This window comes from Taurulus bubalis (genome assembly GCF_910589615.1).
Source record: "Taurulus bubalis genome assembly, chromosome: 1".
NCBI lineage: Eukaryota > Metazoa > Chordata > Actinopteri > Perciformes > Cottidae > Taurulus > Taurulus bubalis.
The window spans coordinates 14,385,422-14,405,138 of NC_136589.1; the positions used below are offsets into that span (position 1 = coordinate 14,385,422).

At 44.2% G+C, this 19,717-nt stretch overlaps 1 protein-coding gene across 1 annotated transcript; it reads right to left on the bottom strand.

Moving 5' to 3' along the window:
- Positions 1-833: 833 nt before the first annotated feature.
- mideasb (mitotic deacetylase associated SANT domain protein b) lies at positions 834-18,814 on the bottom strand (the record flags this gene model as incomplete). Its single annotated transcript, XM_079232995.1, has 12 exons — positions 834-1,074; positions 2,216-2,415; positions 4,003-4,122; positions 5,194-5,337; positions 5,988-6,076; positions 7,380-7,455; positions 10,638-10,741; positions 11,413-11,555; positions 13,680-13,746; positions 13,986-14,325; positions 14,931-15,203; positions 17,285-18,814. The coding sequence occupies 12 exons, from the start codon at positions 18,812-18,814 to the stop codon at positions 834-836; spliced, it is 3,327 nt and encodes a 1,108-aa protein (XP_079089121.1).
- Between the last annotated feature and the right edge of the window lie 903 nt (positions 18,815-19,717).

Genomic DNA, 19,717 nt, shown 5'->3' on the forward strand with positions numbered 1-19,717 from the left:
ATATATATATATATATATATATATATATATATATATATATATATATATATATATATATATATATATATATATATATATATATATATATATATATATATATATATATAAAAAAAAAAAAGAAAGAAGAAAAAAAACAGTGTAAAATTGATTGTCATTTCAAGATAAAAAGCATCAAAACATCAAAGGCATCAACAGTGAGGAACAAACTGGGAACTATAAAAAGTGACGAGGGCTGAGGGGGATTCACAGAACTAAAGCCCGAATGAACAACGCTCACAGACAACGATGGAGGGGGGAGAACTCATTTGGTGCACATCATGCGTCTGAGAAAAAGCTTTTGGCAGCCTTGAGTGCAGAAGAGCGTGGAAAACAAAAGGCAACAATTTGTACATGACATCGTTCCGTCTGTCTGTCCGTCCGTCCGTCCGTCTCAGAGCGGAGGAACCAACAGCACGACGACCCGCCGTTCGCTCGCCGAGGAAGGCCACGGCACGGCGTGGAGAGCAGGAGGGCGCCGAGAGGCGGCATGGCTTTGATTTGACCGAGCCCTGTGACCGAGGGAGGTAACGCTGGAAAAAGCTTTTTCAAGCAGAGTAAAGGGGGCGTTTTTGAAAAGCACATACAAACTCATTGTTTTGCACACACACGCACACGCACGCACACTCAGTCAGTCAACGCATTCACAAACACACAGGAGTAAATCTGTCCCTGAATGTGCCAAGCAACGGAAGTCTTCTTTGTTCCATAAAAGATGTTCACAAGGTCCGCAGGAGGGATTTGTAAGCCCGTCCCAGAGAGCACGGCCACGCTGCAAGGGGCAGTCCGTGTGTCTCTCACTGCCAATCCTCGTCATCTTCGTCCTCCCCGCCCGACGAGTCGTCGTTGGTGCTGTCGCCGCCGAGCTGCCTCGTCCCGTTCGGCTGCCGCGCGGCGAGAACCGCGGCGGCGTCGGCGGCTGCTTTCGCCACCACCGCTCGCTCCTCGGCCTCCTTCTGCCGCAGGGCCGCCGCCTTCTTCTCCTGCTCGGCGTGGCTCTTCATGTGGGCGCTGCGGCTCTTTACCTTGGAGAAAACCCTACAGGGCAACAGGGGAGAGCTTATTGCAAAAGTCCTTTTTTCTTTCTTTTTTTAAAAGACATGGAATCTGTAAGATTGCCGGCGGCACCGCGGCTGCTTTTTCATTTAGACGCATGTGTCCGAGCCACGATGCTCACGATATGTTTGCCACCTGGAGTGCCAGAGGAAGCAACACCACGGCCGAGTTGTAGAGGAACAACGGTTTAAAGCCGCTGGGAAATTAATAATTAATGAATGACCACTGTGTGCGCACAGGGAAGCTCTCCACACTTTTCCCTTTTTGAAACCCTTTTCATCAGTTTAACATTGTCGAGGATGAATAATCACGCTGCCTATTTGAAAATGCTCAAGCAAAAACAGACACGTTATTAAGTTGGGACTCTTACATCATTATTATTTAGAGCATTTCATCAGTGTATTCCAAAAAATGGATAGAAAAAAAAAAAATCAATGACTGGAATACATTAACTGGGAGCCCTTTATCATGTTTATTTATATTATATCGCAATAATTATAAATGTGTTTCTTAAGTCTGTACTTTTAGAATCTCTTGGTCTGTCTTCAAAAGACCGGGGTCAAAGTTCAGTCTGGTGTATGGAAATAAAGGCCGAGCAATAACAACATCCCAGCATGTGACACAGCAGTAGGTCAGCAGTCACAGGACACGATGACTGTAAAACGGCTCATAAGCCTGGTCAGATGTCCTGTAAACATACATTATCAGACTCTGAAGTGGTGGATAATCTATAATGAGCACCCTGTGAGCAGGGCGAGCTTTCATAAGGGGGAGTGAAGCCACCCAGTCTACCCAGTGACTTGAGCTGCATCGACGAGACCTACTTTGCGTTTCAGTTGCTAGGACACAGTTGGCAATAACAGGTTGCCAGAGGACGCGCTTATTTAATGGAAGCATGACAGGACGATTTGATTCTTTCAAAACACCACGAGACACTCGCCTCTATTTACTAATAACGCAACCCAAGTGGGCAACAGCAGGAGCAACATTCCCTGCAGAAATGTTGTAATTCATGTTCAGTCGAAGGCCACTTGTGTAACGGCAGCTTTGCATAAGTAAGCAGAGCCATGACAACGTCTCCAACACAACAGCAGAGGCTGATGGGGTATTTCTGATCACTGACCTGCCGCATTTCTTGCAGGGGAACTCTCCCTCTGGGCCAGCTGGGGCTTTGTTGGCTGTCGGCGGGCTGGTTTTGCGTGCGTTGCCATCGCAGCGGGATTTGGAAGTGGGAGGGGGCGGCTGAGGGGGATGGACGACACGGGACAGCAGCTGGTCCCTCCCAACGTCCTCCTGGCCTTTCATGATGAGGACGGTCCCCGGCTGCACACACACACACACACACACACACACACACACACACACACACACACACACAGTGAGAAGTGTAGTTTAAACATGAAAGAAGTTGTTGCTGAGCGCAGTGAGCAAAGAGAGTCATGAGCCTGAAGCTACTTTATGAGCACCTTTTATGTGGGATACGATTACAATGGCATGCACACATGTGGCAGTTAACACACATACACACACAGTTTAGGAAAACAAAAATTCACATAACCAGGAACTCTCATCAACAACCCATCACGTGTGCTAAACGGCAAAATGCAATGCATTTAACTAGGATAAAGGTTCCTCGTCGAGTCATTGTTTGCTGACGGACATAATGGGGTTACACAATCCAGGGAGGTGGACAGCAGCCAAGTTATTTCCCCTAAAACATCCAGCAGGGGGCAGCAAATCCAACACCCAGCTGCCGGGGACAAGACGGGAAGAGTTCAAAAGGTCAAACGTGTCCCTGATCAGGTCAAATGAGGATGTTCTTGCGTTAGCCTTTAACTTCCTACCTCCCTGTGCACAGGCTTTGGTTTGCTTTAAATACATGTATATCTGAGTAAATGTAGGCGTGAAAACCAACTAATTATATTTAAAAAATGACTGATGACTCCTATGATCAAAGTACTTTCATGGCTTTGAGAAATCTTTTATTTTTGAAGAAATAAGAGACATACAACACACAACATTGACAGTAATCCCTCTGGAGTACTGACCTACTTTATGATTTTGCATGCTTATATTTTTCAATACCATTATTATTAAATGTTTTATTATATTTACAGCAGATATTCTTTTTAAATGCTGTGAACTGGCTCCTACAGAGAGTTTACATTTTTTGTAATTAACTTTTTCTATTTAAGTTGAATTTATATTTACACTTACAGGTGTCAGTAATACCTCTCATACACTTAATACTCTATTCCTCCCATGTATTTATATTTTCACTATATTGTTTTTTCTTGCGCAAGCATTTCCTTGGGAAAGAATGAAGTTCCATCTTCTTATTTTATGGTTTGTTGTTTGTAGCCATAACGTAGCTAGGCTAACACAAGCTAACACGTTCTCGGTTCTAGAAGACCAGTTAAAGGTTCGAGAGTTTGTGATGGCAAATGTAACGTGTTATTTCTGTCACAGAGGAAATACATATTTACTTTACTTCGAACTTTACTGCAGAAACAAATGAGGAACCGAATAATCTGTCAAGCAGCCAAAAGTTACTGCTGACATTCATGATGAGGAGCTCAAAAACAAAGTGTGTGTGCGTGTGTGTCTCATAAAGAAGATGAAGCATTAACTGCACCTGACAAAAACAGCATTTCATGTTTCACTTTTACGAGAGAAAAGGCTTCAAGGGAGACGACTGGTAGTAATCAGCATCTCAGGAAAACACCAGGTTTCATTTTATACAATAACAAGCAAACATGGAGACAAGGATAAAATGGGATCCTATCCTTTCCATGTCTTCTTTGAGGGCAAAGACACCCTCCTCATGTGGGATGACCATTCCTCCCCTGAGCTACTTATTTGGTTTCCCTTCCGTTCCCATGCGGAGCTGATAATTAATTTCACACTCACATTGTCAGCGGGTTGCAGCGTGTGCGTCGCCCTGGTGGGGCCGACATCCTGTTTCCCGTCAGCTGACCCTTCCCATTTCCTGCTGTCCTCCTCCCTCTGCGGCTCCGATCTGTGATAGCCCTGCTGGCCCCGGGAAGAGAAGTATAAAGACTCAAGCAGAGAAATGTACCAGCTGGATGCTGACGTAGAAAGCTCTGTGGTGAGTTTTATACAGAATATAACTAGAAAATCCCTTGAACATTCGTTTGCAGGTATTTCTATGTGACATGCAACTATACATGTGTGTAATTTTGCTCTTTAACAACTTCCAAAACTATAGCGGTTGCGTTTCCGTGGATAGAAAGATTCTCTGCGTCTACTAGAAACGCTGAGGACAACATGGTGGCATCGCCGCAGCCGTTATCGTGGTTCATTTAAAGCCTCCAGTGGTCAATAAAGATATTCGGAGTGGTGTTATTTCGGAAGCGACACTTTGGTTTTTAGTTTCACATCGAAATAGAACTCTGCTGTTTCATGTTTAATCTGATCACCAGTCAGTCACATCGGTCCTTTCGTCTAGTTGACAAAAGGCCCCGGAGGCACTTTCTTTTGCAAAAGCTTGTAATGTGTTCTGTTGAAATTTCATTTAAAATCTATATTTTTGTGTCCTGTGGTTCTTTCTGGGACACAGACATTTGGAAAAGTGTGTTCTGCTTTTTGTCAGGGTCTTTGCTTGCTAAAATTACGTTTTAGCTTGTGTGTCAGGGGCCGTTCCACATGTTGCGTCAAAAACACGCGAAAAAACCTAAGTGATGATGTTTCTATCCAAGGTGCTCGGGAGGTTGCTCTTCTGCCGCTACGAAGCAACAAAAACCCTTGCAAATGCAACAACGATGAAGTCGGAATAATTAGCAGCTAGCTTCAAATGACTATAAATTAAAACAGAGAAATCCATTTCCTGCAGCGTAAATTGCTCACAGTAGCTTCCCCTCCACACATTAACGAAGGAGAGAAAAGATAAATGCTGGCTGTGATTGGTTGATCCTCGTCTCATAAGTTGAACTGTTCTTATCTCTTAGCGCTCCCCTCCTGCGTACGTACATTGGCTGCAAAGGATTTGAGCACCCGAAAAAAACGCAGCATTGTGAAGACCCTCTGCAACCACACGCACACACGCACGCACGCAGTACGGATACTAAACGTGGCACTGACCTTGTGGTCCGTCTCCTCCTCGGTGGTCTTGCTCTCAAGAGGATCCACCTCACCGTAGACCAGCATCCCGTTGCGGCCCATCTTCACGTGTTTCTTGTACGTGTAGTAAAACTCCACACACTGCGCCACTGACTTAGTGGTCACCTATGAAGAAGACACATACATTACCTTTTAATGGAGTTTTTCTTTCCAACTCCTTTACCTTTAAATGTCACTCCACGTTACTGAGCACATTTTTTTAAAAGGGGTATTTTGGAGACTCTGCCGTCTCGGAGAGAAGACGGAGCAGCCTCAGATGCAGCCTCAGGTAACGTGCAAGCTTTTGCTTTTTTTTTTATTCATAGTCTGTTTTTATTCCGGATATCAAATGTCCTTCAGATAATACAATAACATGGGATTTGTTTTGAGAAGCTTCATGGGCCAAGAACAATAAAAGCCTAAATCACATTCACAAATCACATTTTAAAAGCCTTTGATGTGTTGGTTTGGTCAACGAACTCTGAAAAACTAACACTTGTGTACTTTGGCCTCCCTCCTTCATCATCAATGAAGTGGTGACGAACAGAAAATGAAATTGCTTTTTGCAGTCTTGGAAAAATATAATTGACTGGAAACATTGTTCAAGAGTGACTGGACTTCCCTTCTCAGCCCACCCATTGTCAGGAAAAACATTGTGTGCAAATGTTTTATTTTTTTTGTATTTCGGGAAGGTTTTATCAGCCCACAGCTACTGTGTGGCCTTCGCTGGAATGGTGTTTATTTTCCTCTTCTTGCGCTTGGAGACCACAACATACCTGTTTCTGCACCATGAAGAAGTCCTTCTTGTATGCAGTGATGCCTTTGTTGAACTGGCGGCGCTCAGCTGCAGTCCAGCTGTCTGATCCTGAGGGAGGGACATTTAAATTGAGAGAGAGAGAGAGAGAGAGAGAGAGAGAGAGAGAGAGAGAGAGAGAGAGAGAGAGAGAGAGAGAGAGGCAACCCTTTAAAAACACTTAAGTATCTGCTTGCAGACGATATTCTGAATGGGTGGAGACACTGACAAGCTCAATCCCAGCCCACCCCCCCACACACTCGATAAACAATGGCGCTCCTGTCTTCTGCTTGGGATTAACCACATGCTGTAAACCCCCTCCTCCTCCTCTCATCGCGCTGACCCTGACAATCCTCCACAGTCTCCACACACACACACACACACACACACACACACACACACACACACACACACACACACACACACACACACACACACACACACACACACACACACACACACACACACACACACACACACCATGGCTATGATGCAAAGTCACTGGGAGATGAATAGAGGGAGGACAACGGTTTCTGACACGCTCATTTTTTAAGAACACAAACATCACGTCAGAATGCATAACTGCTGAAAATCAGGATTTTCAACTTTTTAATGTGCGTTTGTTTTGGGCGTCTGAACAGCAGCCGGGTGGCGTTCATCAGATAAGGCGAAACAATTTCCGGACGCCAGAATATTCATATTAGTTCAGGCAACTTTCTGAGATAATTTACAATGTGGGTGCAGTAAATCTATGGATTATGTTCATTTTTAAATGATTTATCAGGCTATCACATGATCAGATATTCACATGATTATCCTGGCCGTACAATGTCATCGCAATCTCCAGAGAATTTTAAATGATTCATAATAATAACCAATCAAATTAATCTTTCATCTCTTTATTCATTGTGCATTTTGACTCTTTTTTGGCAAATGAATGACACTCAGAGAGCATGTAACCATAACTGTACAAAAAGCATAATTTAAGAGGCGCTTGATTATTTACACAATATTATCCTATTTGTATATGTTTTCAATTAAAAAAAAAAAGTACATCACAGTTATTGTCGATACCAATAATTGATTAATCAATTAATTGTTTCAGAAAATAGGAAAGATTGACTGGTGATATCCTCTAATAACTTTGTTTGCATGCTCAACAGCCTAAAAATAAAATAAAAGATCAAGTTATCACATAAGACTAGAATTTGGTCTTGAAAAATTCCAGAAAGTCAACTTTTTAAGTAATCGATCAATTGTTTCTGCCGATCGACTAATTAAATAATAGTTGTATCCCTTAGTAAATCACATCCATGTATTATTAATTGACAGGTAATAAATAGAGAAAAAAAAACACTATTTGTGAATGACTTACCAGAGTAGTGGTAGTTTGCCAGATTGTGAGATTTGGGGAACACGGGATTCTTCAGCATCAGGAGGGACAGAGCGGCCTGAGAAACAAACGACACAAAACAAAGCTTGAAAGAGACCAAACAATTAGCAGCACATAGCACACAGCAGGTCACGGCTCTGGGCTCCGTCAGCTGTGCTTTATAAACAACACACCGAGCCAAACAATGAACTGCCGGCTTTCAGGTAACCAGGAAGAGAGATAAGCATCTCTCTCGTTCCTCCTGACGTGTATTGGGTGTCCGAGCGCATGATCACACTCGCTGGCATCGACTGCATGAAAATCAACTTTGTGCTCTTTGAGAAGGGAAAAGAAAAAAAGTCTTGACGGTGCATGAATGTTGAAAGGCAGCAGTTTGAGCCGGACTGCTGCTGCAGAGAGTGGGCGCATTGACACCCCCCCCACACACACACACACACACACTAGTGGTTTCCTTGACAACGTTGGACCAGTGTTGGGCCTGAAATCTGCAGCAGCAGCGCCACAAAGCACTCTGCTGTTACTCCGCGAGTCAACTCCGGCTTGTATGTCTTCAATAACGGAAGTATTGATTCGGGATCAATGTCCAAGTCGCTGTGAACACGCAGTAATGCACGTTGAACAGATTTGTTCTCTGTGTGAAATCAAAGACTCACTCTTTCATCAGAGTAGAATAACTCATCTTTTAGATCCACTGTAACTTTATTTTCATAAAGATATATTTATATTCAGAAAGAATAGCCGACACCAATCTCTAAACATGCTTATGCACGTGTAAAAGCACTTTGTAATTTAGTTTTCCAACATTGCTCATCTTTGATTGCTTTTTCTTTTATGTGGTAAAACCCTTTTGTTTAGAAACGTGATCCATCAATAAAGTGTATTATTATCGTTATTATTATTACCAATAAAGCGGCAGTGATTTGACGATTGACAGAAAATGTATTGGCAACCATCTACATAAATGAATAAATTGAATAACAAACAAAACAAGATATTTGATCTCCTTATATAACTAACTGAAATTAACTTTGAAGATAGAAGCTGGTCACATGCAGCAGGGCTATTCTGGGATGCTAAGCTTTAATATTTCCTTTTTTCTAAATTATCCCAGCATCCCTCTGCTTCTCCTAAATAATAACACAAATTACTTTTGGTATTTCGTTGGGGGACGACCAGGAAAGAGCAACTTGAGATGCTGCCTCATAACATTCCACGGTGCCCGCTGTGTGCCCTCGTCGCCTCAAACATCCCGGAGCACGCTTTTCTGTGGCAGGTCTTTAATCGTAAGTTGTTTTATATCAGCATGGCAACGTGCTTTAAATAGCTGTATCATACAGAGGTCAGTCATAACTCGTGTTAAAAGTGGTCTGACAGAGAGATGCAACAGGTGTGAGATGCAGGATGCATTAAAAAGGTGGAGCGGAGCCCCCATTGGATCGGACCAACCACACCATGAGCAAGTGCTCGTCAACATTCATGATTTTATCTGACCTTCTTCGGACATATTCATTTTTTTTCTGGTTGCTCACGTTTCCTTGAAGTACAACAAAGAAAATATGTATATTTAGTATATTATTTAGTATAATTACATGAATTAATTAAAGGCAATATGCTGTACATTTCACCTCAGGACAAGAGAAGGCGGGGCTTCAACACTACAGCACCATCACAGCTTCTTTCCCAAAGCATCTTCCAAGGTCTTGTTTTGTCTGACAATCAGCCCCATACCCCAAATATTCAGTTTTATATCACAAAAGACAAAGAAAAGCAAATCTGAGAAGCGAGAAGTAGAACGTTTTAGCTTGAAGAACTTGACAAACTGTTAATCGACCTAAAGACTAAATTAATTTACTGTCTATTGACTGATTGTCCATCTGCTTCACACCTGACTGACAGCCTGTGCAGCTCCACACACCAAACAACCAAACCGTGTCACTATCTCAGTCATCTCAGGCCACCACACCAGTTTCAGTACAAAGCGTACTGGAAGTCTGCAGATCACTCACTTCCGCTCGGTAATCACTGAGAGCTCAGATGAAGACATTCAATCACTACGTGTTCAGGCACACGAGGCACCTGGAAGATACCGAGTTCAGGCAGGAAGTCGAGAGGACACGAGCAGGCGCACTGCAACAACCCGATTACTTTAAACGTGACGGTTACGTGCTGCTGCTCTGTAATCAATGTTTTAGTGAGACATGAAGCTACACTTTGACTCCAGGTTGGATTTTTAGATGTCATTATTATGGATACAATGATGCAGCGCTTTGAATAATGATCTTTTCTTTCATGCCACCGCACACCACCACTAACTTGGAGCATTTGCACATATAAAAAACAAAACAAAAAAAAACTGTTTAGGGTTTACTTTACAAGATCAAGAAAAAGAAGAGTGACTGAGATTTTATAAATACTAAACCCCGATGAAGGAAACTAAGCTTCTCCTTGACGATATGAAACATAAAGAAATCAGGTTAGAAATAACCCAGTTAATTAAGTGCAGATAAACGATCTGCTGAATCTGTTCCTGTGCTCTAACAAAGGCTAGTCTTGAATTCTATTAATGCTGCCATGGAAATAAAGAATGTAGTTATGTTCACAAGCCTTTACATTTTCTGTCAATCAAGACAGGAATGCTTTCGAAAGAAGGATTCATTATTCAATTTTAAAATGATTTATGACTAAAATACTTGCAATATTTTAAAAACTACTAAAATCCCTTTTAACTTCAAAACCATTCTTTAAAAGATATAACATTACATGAGAATGAATATATAAACCATATATACGTAAACATTTTACCACTCAAATCAGCAGTTTGCGTTTTGATGTCATCAGATTGGATTGACAGTGTCCAAATAAGGCATGTTGCTGATTCCTGATGGGTGCACAGTAGTACTTCATCTTTTTTTAACCAACTAAGTCCTGCTCACTTCAAACCAGCAAGCAGAGCAAAAAGAAAAGGAGGTTTCTCTCTTACAAAATACATACAAATATTTCTTAATTATTCTTAAATACTGTGTTAATACAAGCTCCCATCACTTGGGGAAAACAAAAAACTTGCAGCTCCTTTAGGTGGTAGATGTCGCAAAATCTTGAAAATATACATTTGTGACTAATTGTTTTAAAAGGAATTCAGGTTTTGCACTTTCTATGTGTCAAGACAACAGGTTGGTGGTTCTATCAAACATGGGATTCCCTGCCTTTGTCAGTCAATATGAATCGCTCCGTTGTGCTCACCATTATCTCCCCTTTGCACTCGTACAGACAATGGTGGGCCAACTCCTGGTTGGTTCCTCCTCCACACAGAACACTGGAGCAGGCCAGGTGCATGAGGTCTTCCACTGCAAGACACACAGACGGTGATTGTGAGCACAGAAAGATGTTTTCTTTTTGCATTCAGTGGGGACAAAAAGGGGGAGAATGAACATCAAATTAGAAGACATTTTATTTAATTATGAAATGGCTTTGTGCATGTAGCTTTATTTATTTTAAAAAGAAAAACATTTATTTTTAATAATGCGCGATCAACAGCACTCTGAATCCAAAACAAAACCTTCCCCGCAGTGACACTTAAGTTTATTTTACCACATTAAATTACATTTTATCCCTGGAGAATTAAAATGGCCTGCATCTCCCCTGACACTCATGCATCTAAAATAGGACAATATAGGAAAATTAAGAAGTAAATTTGCTGTTGGAGACATCTTAAATTGTCACAGCTTGGTAATTAATTATTGAACACACACTCTATTCAACGTGATAAAAATCCATCCACAAAACAAGAAAATGCTAAACTAGTAAGCTTTGAGAAGAAAGAAAGAAATACAGAAAGAAAGAAAGTGTCCCTGATTTATAAACAAAAAGATAATAAATCAACTAATTCTAGGAACAGAAGGTCAGCCTCACGCTGAATAATCAACACATCCTGCTCCTGCAAACCACAGTCTGCCTGACAGTATTTATACTTTCAGTTTAAGGTGATGTAACAGCTGTGAAACACTGCATTTGGTACCTCTCTGCTGGAAGTCAGCTTTCTCCTCCAGCTCCTTCAGTGGAGCCCAGACCAGCTCCGCTCGATGATGATCCAGCTCGACAGCTGACCGCTGCCTCAGCTCTGGCACCTCTGCCTGGTACCGTGACCCAATATTTATCCGTCTGGGAACAGGAAGTCAACGTGAGCGACGCTGTTTTGAATTTGTTCTACTCAAAATTTCAGCAATTGCCTTTGCTGTTAAAGACGCATTAGATCACCGTTATATATTTAAAGACATCATATATCAATATCAGATTACGTGCAAGAGTAAGCTCGTTATATTTCCGAGATCACATTTCGATTACTTGGCTTTTCTCCCTGCTGTGATCTTTAAATAGCAACAGGGAGATTGTTGAGGCTCTCTGGCTCCGAGCAGCACAATCCTTGCACTGTTTTGATTCCCAGCTTGTTACACAGCTCTCTTTTGTCCTCTCGGCATAATGAATAAAATGCAAATTCCTTTCCAATTTTTTTTAATTTAAAAACAGTGAGAGCACTTCTTGAATACGCTGAACCGAAAGTAAATGGATCCTTGTGCGACTGTGGGACAAAGGTCGCGTTAAAGTAGGGAGAAAAAGCTCATAATTCAACAAATGCGTGCATCTCTGGAGGCCTACATGTCAACTGAAACCAGATACCTCAGTGTTATAGTTGCGAAAAACATGCTGTGTTCTGTTCACAGACAACTCTGTCCCAGCATGCCCCCTCCCACCCCTGCATTTCCAGTAGGCCTGCAGTATTTCCAGCTGAGTGTGTATGTGTTCTGGCAGCTTCCATCAGGGAAGGTGGGCTGCTAAAAGTTGAACTGCGATTAAACATCCATGTTATCAGTGGCTGTGTTTACATTTCAGTGGTAACTTGGCTGTTGGCCGTGTGGTACTGCAGGTCTCGCTTGGTTCAGGTCGTTTTCGTGCACCGTTGATACCCTGCAAGTTTGAAGTTATAATCCTTAAGATTTGCATTACATCAAACCACGTTTTTGATAATGTTTATGGTTAGTATTTGTATTACATGTACTTCCATCCAGTAATTCCGACCTCTCCTTATTGTTATCGTCAGATTGCCCATGTACCCGAGTACGACGGCTCCACGATGCAGCGTCACTGTTTACAGTATCAGAACTGTATAAACTCACAGCTTTCACAAACAGAGAACATCCTGCTGCTGCAGATGAAGAGAGTTCAACTTGTCTGCTTTTATTGTGACGCAGCCACAGGAAATGTTGTTTATTTGTCATAAAGGTTAACCACGATCAGTTATCAAAAATGCAGTCTCAGAAGCTATCATTCTGACGATAAGCCTCTAGAGGCCAGGGGCTGTATTTCTGGGGTTGCGGTGCAACAAGCAGCTAAATCTGCGTCCTCGACTGGATTGTTTCTCAAGTAGCCAGATGACAAGCTAACTTTAAACCAATAAAAAGCAGACTCATCGTGTGAGCTGGTGAGTTCCCAGTTTGCATTTTGGCCAAAGACTTCTTCCTCTTCTGCTCTCCGCACAGACATTGTGTCTGCAGTTCAACCAAAGCTTGCTCCAACGTGATTGGTCGGTACAACTCCCGACTACAGGCGGAAACCAAAACGCTTCCAACGCCAAAATCTTATCCAGTTGCCTCCATATTCTACATGAGAACGCAGAATCTGTTTATCAGGATGATCCACAATGCGTCAACAAAACAAGGACGAGGAGCATTTCTTTTCCCCCACAGTGAACTATTTTTTAATTCCTCCTCAGGAAGGTTGTTGTAATTAGATTGTTTTAATTAAGAATTGAGCCAACTTTATAACCAAAACTACATCCTGTTTAGCATGTCCTCTGATGCACTCACTGCCATTAGCGCTCTAAAGGGGTTACGGCTTTCATTTGACATTGAATATGTAGCAGTTATGACAGGATGCACTTCTATTGAGAGAGACATTAGACTGCATAGTTAGATCAGAGGGCGACTGGTAGAGCTGTGGATGACACGGCAGAAGATTCCAGCGGTAACAGCGGCAGAGAGAACGGACGCTTAAAAGGGCGGATTTAGTATTTCAAGAAGTCTGTGTTCTCTTAAAAGACATTTCATGATTCAGTTATGGTTATGGTCTGAATAATTGATTGCAGAGCTAATACTCTTTGGTAATGCATGCTCTGCTTTGAGTGCCCTCTGAAAATGACACACGACAGCCCGCCCCTCTCCCCATAAAACCCCAAAACCTTTCCGCGCCAAAAGAAGATATTTTGTGGATGTTGAGGGAAATACTCACGGCTCTATGCTGACTGGAGTGGCCTCGCTCATAGCAGACAGAACTGGTGGTGTGATGTCACAGCTGTCTAAAAGAGCAGCAACACAAAATCCCACTCAGTGACATTATCAAATATATATTAAAAAAGAGCTAAGAAAACTAGAATATCTAGTCAGGCTTAATTCTAATATTTAAACAGCAAATCGTACATATTGATCGTTTACGCCGGATGCTTCTTACAAGTGTGCAGAGCTACATTTTTGAATTCCCACAGTTTAGATATCCCATGGATAACTCGGGGAGGCCTTATGAGCTTGTCTGACTTACTGGAGCGCAACAGGCTGCGTGTTGCCGACTTGGGCGTTGCAGGAGGTGGCAGGCCCTGGCCGCTGGCGGCAACAGAGGACAGGAAAGTGGAAAAGTAAAGGCCGGAGCCCTCGCGGACGGGGCTGAGGATCGGCGGTGGCGTGTAGGGGGGAATGGAGAGAGGGTGTTCGGCGAGGCGGACGGGGGATCGCAGGTGGCTCTGGTACGGCATGATGCTGGAGTAGACAGGAGGGGCGATGAATAAACCAGGTTTGGGCGGCGGGATGAAGAGGGGTTCCGGCCGCGGACGCCGTTTGGACTTTTTGCCGTCACCGTCTTTCTCCCCTTCGGTTCTTCCATTCTGGTGGGGGCAAAATATTTTATGGAGGTGGATTTAGTGCACTGTTCATTCATGCATCTGTGATACATGCACCGACAAATACTCAAACATACAGTTGGCTTTTTGTGCATTTATCCAGATAAATCCTAAAGAGAAAGAACAAGGCACCCGAGCCTCAACTGTGTGGTACATAATGTACAGTATAGCAGCGCTAAACCCTGATAATCTGCCTGATCTGGGAGAGGGCAACCGGTTCACCAAATCTCTCCCCCACCCCCCGCAAATGAAACAGGGAAAGGGAGAAAAGTGTGGAGCACTGAAATGGGGGCAGGGGAGACACAGAGCATGATGGGGGGAAGGGAGTGCATGTATGTTGGCGGGGGCGATGTGGCACAAATGCAAGGAATTAAAAGCTGGAGTTTAGAAGGACTGAAAACAGAACGAGGAAGACAGTTGACACCAACCCAATGCCTTGCCCTTCTTTGTAAATTAATTCAAACAGTTAAACAAATAAGGTCTTGTGAAAGTATGGAAATCTACCAATTTAAAAAGAAATGTCATCAAAGTACACCAACTGCAAAAGAAGGAGGGGAAACAAAAGCACCAATGAGTGGATGTGTAGCTACCTGCTCCGAGCTGTCCGACAAGGGGTTCCTGAGTGAGCGTCTCCGGGTGACGATGACCGAGGGCTTGTGGCCGCCGAGGCCGAGGTCCTGGGGATGTGAAGGCCTGGGGGGCCAATTGGAGGCCAGGGAGGCTTCGTCCCGGTCCGGGGAAGAGGGTTCCTGCCATCGCACCGGAACAGACACGGGGATGACGAGCGGCAGGAGGCTGTCGTCTCGATGCCGCTTGGCGTTCAGACCCCCTGCTTCAGTGGGACTCCACGGCCTGCGGGGCTCCTGATAAAAGATGGCGGGTGAGGTGTTACGATGCGTCAAATTAATAGATTTTCTTTAATATAAAGCTTTTAGAGGAGAAGCAAATGCATTGCTTGCAAACTGCAAATTTTGCAGACCGTAAACCACAAGTTTCAAATTATCAATTAAGGTGATCGCGCAGAAAATCTATCGGCAGCCATTTTGATTTGAAAATGTTGTGTTATTATTTGCTTTCTACCATTATATATATATATATATATATATATATATATATATATATATATATATATATATATATATATATACACACACACACACTTTTGGATTGCTAGTCAGACAAAACAAGTTGTCTGCTTAAGGAAATCCTAATGGGGGGGGTGATGCAGTTATCAAATAATCTTTCATCTGTTGCTGTTTGCAATACTTACTCACAAACTAATTAAGACTATCAGGTGACACATTAAATGCATCAACTTGCAATGGATACAGGGCAACACGTGCAAAGAAAATCCCAAACTTTAACAACTTCAAATAGCTGTTGTAAAACAGTTATTGTTATTGCTTTCCAGCTTTGCACAATTTATCTTCACTAAAAAAAGGTACCTTCATGGTTAGATATCGGTTAATTCTGTCGGGGCAGGCTGCCAAATTATAATCCAGAGAGTAAATGGGGGACCCTAAAAACCTTGTTCCTTACCTCACACAAAAACACAGACCGAAGAGACAATGAGGTCAATGCTAAAACGGAGTTTAAACAGATAGTCAATACGGTATGAAACCAGCCGGAGGTGTATTCCTAATCGACAGAATCCTAAAACAAACAATGAACCCTGAACATAAAATAAAAAAGGATTTCACATGACCATGTCTTGGATGATTCAGTCTTATCAAACAAGCATTTTGTACGTCTGCACCTCGATACAGTACTCTGTTAGACGCAGCACTCAAGTGACAGACCTTAGTTACATGTCAAAAGGAACAGTGCCCAAAAGCATTCCCCGCATTTTTTTTTCTTCTTTGAGAAACCATAATGAGTGGGAATGAGCACCCTATGTGCTTTAGAGCAACTCTGGGGGCAACTTCAAAGCCATATGAACCACCACATCATTGAAGACAGATGCATTCTGTCACTGCACAATGCATCTCCGTGGGCAGGGAGGCATGCAGTAGTGTGGCTACGCTGGATCTGTGGCTACGCTGGATCTGTGCTCATTACTGCTGGTGGAAAACTCCAGTCCCTCCACCAGAGCGGTGGAGAGATATTCTGCTGAGCACTGCAGGCAGGGCAACCCTGCACCCCTCCCTGTATAGAGGGGGGGCAGCTGAGGCCAGGCTGGAGTTTCTCTCCCCTGATGGGATGGGGGGGAGGTGTGCAGGCATGTAACCAAACACAGTGTCTGTATGATCAGCTAGCCGTGAGGCGGATCCAGGGCCCCGGCATGCTGAACTACAGACACACTGACTCAGTGCTGTTTGGCAAAACAGCATGTTGCACAATCAAGACATTCAGCACCCTTAACACAGATAAGTACGGCCAAGGTATTTCATCAGGTTTGTTCACCGATTCCTCTTGTGAGAGCTGAAAAGCACACATTTGTGAAGTACATATTTACCTTGTGACCGGCTACACAAGGCTAGGTCTTGTTTTAGCAACATACTTTCCTCGCGAGGCAGAGCCGAGCAGCCCTGTTCTGTGGTGTAAGCTTCGTAGGGCGTTGATTACATTCATGCATCTCTTCCAGCAACACGTTAAATCACAAAACAACACAAGTTCTGGCATCGTTTGCCCAGGCAGTTTGTTCCAGTTCCCAGTCTCGTTCAGGGAGTTACAGTCCCACTGCAATTATACCCTCGGATAACACTAGAAAAATAGATTTGAGCTCTCGCTGAGATAATCAAAATTAAGGCTTGCAGCAATGAGTTAAGATATGAACTGATATGCAATCATAGGGATTCAGAACACTCAGTCCTATTATGCTAAAGGTTATCTCGCTTGAGAGGAAACAGATGAGAAACACATGGGAGAGCAAAAGAACAAGAAAACAAAAAGGAAAACAAAGAAAGGAGAATGTTTAATTTAATTGGAGAACCAGAGTACATACCTTCACAACATGCGATGGTAGAGACTCCATTTCCGAGGCCTTCTGAGCAAGAGTCTCCAGGTTGACCTCCTGGGACACCCTGCGTTTCCTCCGCGTGCTCTGGATGACGCCCGTCGGGGCGGCCTGGACGTCTCGGGCCCCGTTCTGGGAGCTCTGTGGCGGCCCCGGGGCAGCCTGCTCCGAAGAGACGGTGAGAAAAGGGTTGTCCGACGGCGCGTCGCCTTCCTTCGAGAGCCGCCGCGATCTGCGAAGCTGCGTTTGGGATTGAGTTTGGGGTTGAGACTGGGACAGGACCTCAGGCAGGAGAATTGGCGGCAGCAGATCTGAAGGCTGCTGGGGTTCCGGGGTGATGTCCTGGATGATCGGTTCCTGGATATTTGGGGGAGCTGGAGCCGAGGACTCCTGGGAGTGCACCACCGCGGGCTGTGGAAGCGGGTGTGCATTTTGTGCAGCGGGGTAATAGTCAAGCACATGAGGGTTTTGTTGTTGCAACTGCTGATGTTGCATTTGCTGCTGAATTTGAAGCTGCTGCTGTTGTTGCTGTATCTTTTGTTGCTGCTGCTGCTGCTGCTCGTGCTGCATTTGTTGCTGAAGCTGTTGCTGTACATGCTGTTGATGCTGAATGATTTGTTGCTGCTGCATTTGTTGATGATGCTGTTGCTGAATTTGCTGCTGGAGTATGTGATGTTGTTGCTGCCGTTGTATTTGCTCTTGCTGCTGCAACTGGTGTGGGGGTTTCGCTTGCGTTGGGTAGTTCGGTGGGTTCGGTAGGGTTGTCCTGTTGCCTTGAAAGGTCTGGTAGTACGCTGGCAGGTGCTGCTTGGGCTGACCGAAGGCCAACTGGAATGGCTGCAACACTGAGCTTCCTCCTGGGTGGGATGTGCTGTGCTGCTGGGTGTTCAGCGCCCCAGGTTTCAAGGTCTCCTGAAAGGCCTGGGGCTGCTGCTGCTGCTCCCAATCCAGTCCCCGAGCTTTAATCGCATCCCTGTACGCGTCAACTGCGGGGTTTGGCCCCAACGGTTGCTTGTCTGCAGTTCTGTTTGGGGGCTGTTGGTGAGGCTGTAAGCCAGAAGTCTCGTGCATTGACTTCGCATAAGTATTCTGGGTCCTTGAATCCGTTACGTTGACACCCCCGATGTAATTAACAAAGTTTTGTCCCCAGCTAGACACGGTATTCCAAGAGGCCGCTCTCTGCTGCTGGGACAGAGATGGCTGCTGCTGACTGGGCTCCTGTTGGGTCCATTTCATAGGCACAGTCTGCTGATAATGCCCCCTGCTCTGGTCACCCTTGTCTGGGCTGAAGATGACAGAGTTCATGTACATGTGGGGGGCCTCTGGATTGGATGTGACAGTACTAGCAGCCTCGCTCTGTCCGGGGTCCGAGGCAGGGCCACCCGCGACATAGTAGGACCCCTCAGGGTGTTGAGAAGTCTCCTTCATTGCGATGCTTTGATCGTTGAAAAACGTGATGCGTTTGCCGGTTCTTTTGGCGCTGGGTTTCTGCTGGGCTGGTACGCTCATGACGGGCATGAAGAAGCCGAGCCAGGTGAATGTTCTCAACCAAACCAGCGATCGATGCTCCACTGGATCACTTGAATGTATATTAATCCACACACACAAAACTACATTGACGTCAGAGTGAGCCGTAGTAAGATAATCTTCTCTTCCCCTCTGAAGCTCTGCGTGGCCCACTCAGAGGTCGCGGGCCCGGGGTGAGCAGATCTAAAAGGAGTCCAATTGTTTTTCTCATTCATGGGCAACACCCTGTATAGAGAAAATGAGAAAGAGGTCAAGCACCAGACTAAAGGGGTCCCCACATCACCCCCACCCCAGTCATGTAAAAACCTGCAGTTTGCTTTTTAAACAATAGACCTCCGCTGAAAGGTATCGACTGTGAGAACAGAGGAGGGGAGGTCTAAACTGTGTCATTATTCCCTAAGCTCACGTGACGGGGATTCAGTCCAGCATTCAGACGAACATCGGACTTGCATATATACTACTGGAAGGTAGAGATATGCAAAATCAATAGTTCCAGGAAATGTCATTACTGCACCGCGTTTAAAGATGGACCTCGACATCAGCATTGGATGACACACAAACAAACAAACAAACAAGCACACACACAAGCACACACACAAGCACACACACACACACACACACACACACACACACACACACACACACACACACACACACACACACACATTGAAGGCCTGGTCAGCTGACCTGTATGTTCTTTTCCCGCCAAACTACAGGAGAGAGCAGGGTGAGCGTGATGAAAACCTCTTCTTTTTTCACAGCTGTGTGACTCATAAGAGGAGAAAAAAAGAGGGGACACGTGCCCTTTGCACCGTGGCTGCAGACTCAAAAAGGAAGGGCAACTGAAAGTGAGCAATCATGACTCAGGATGAAACCATCCATGCGAGGGAAAAA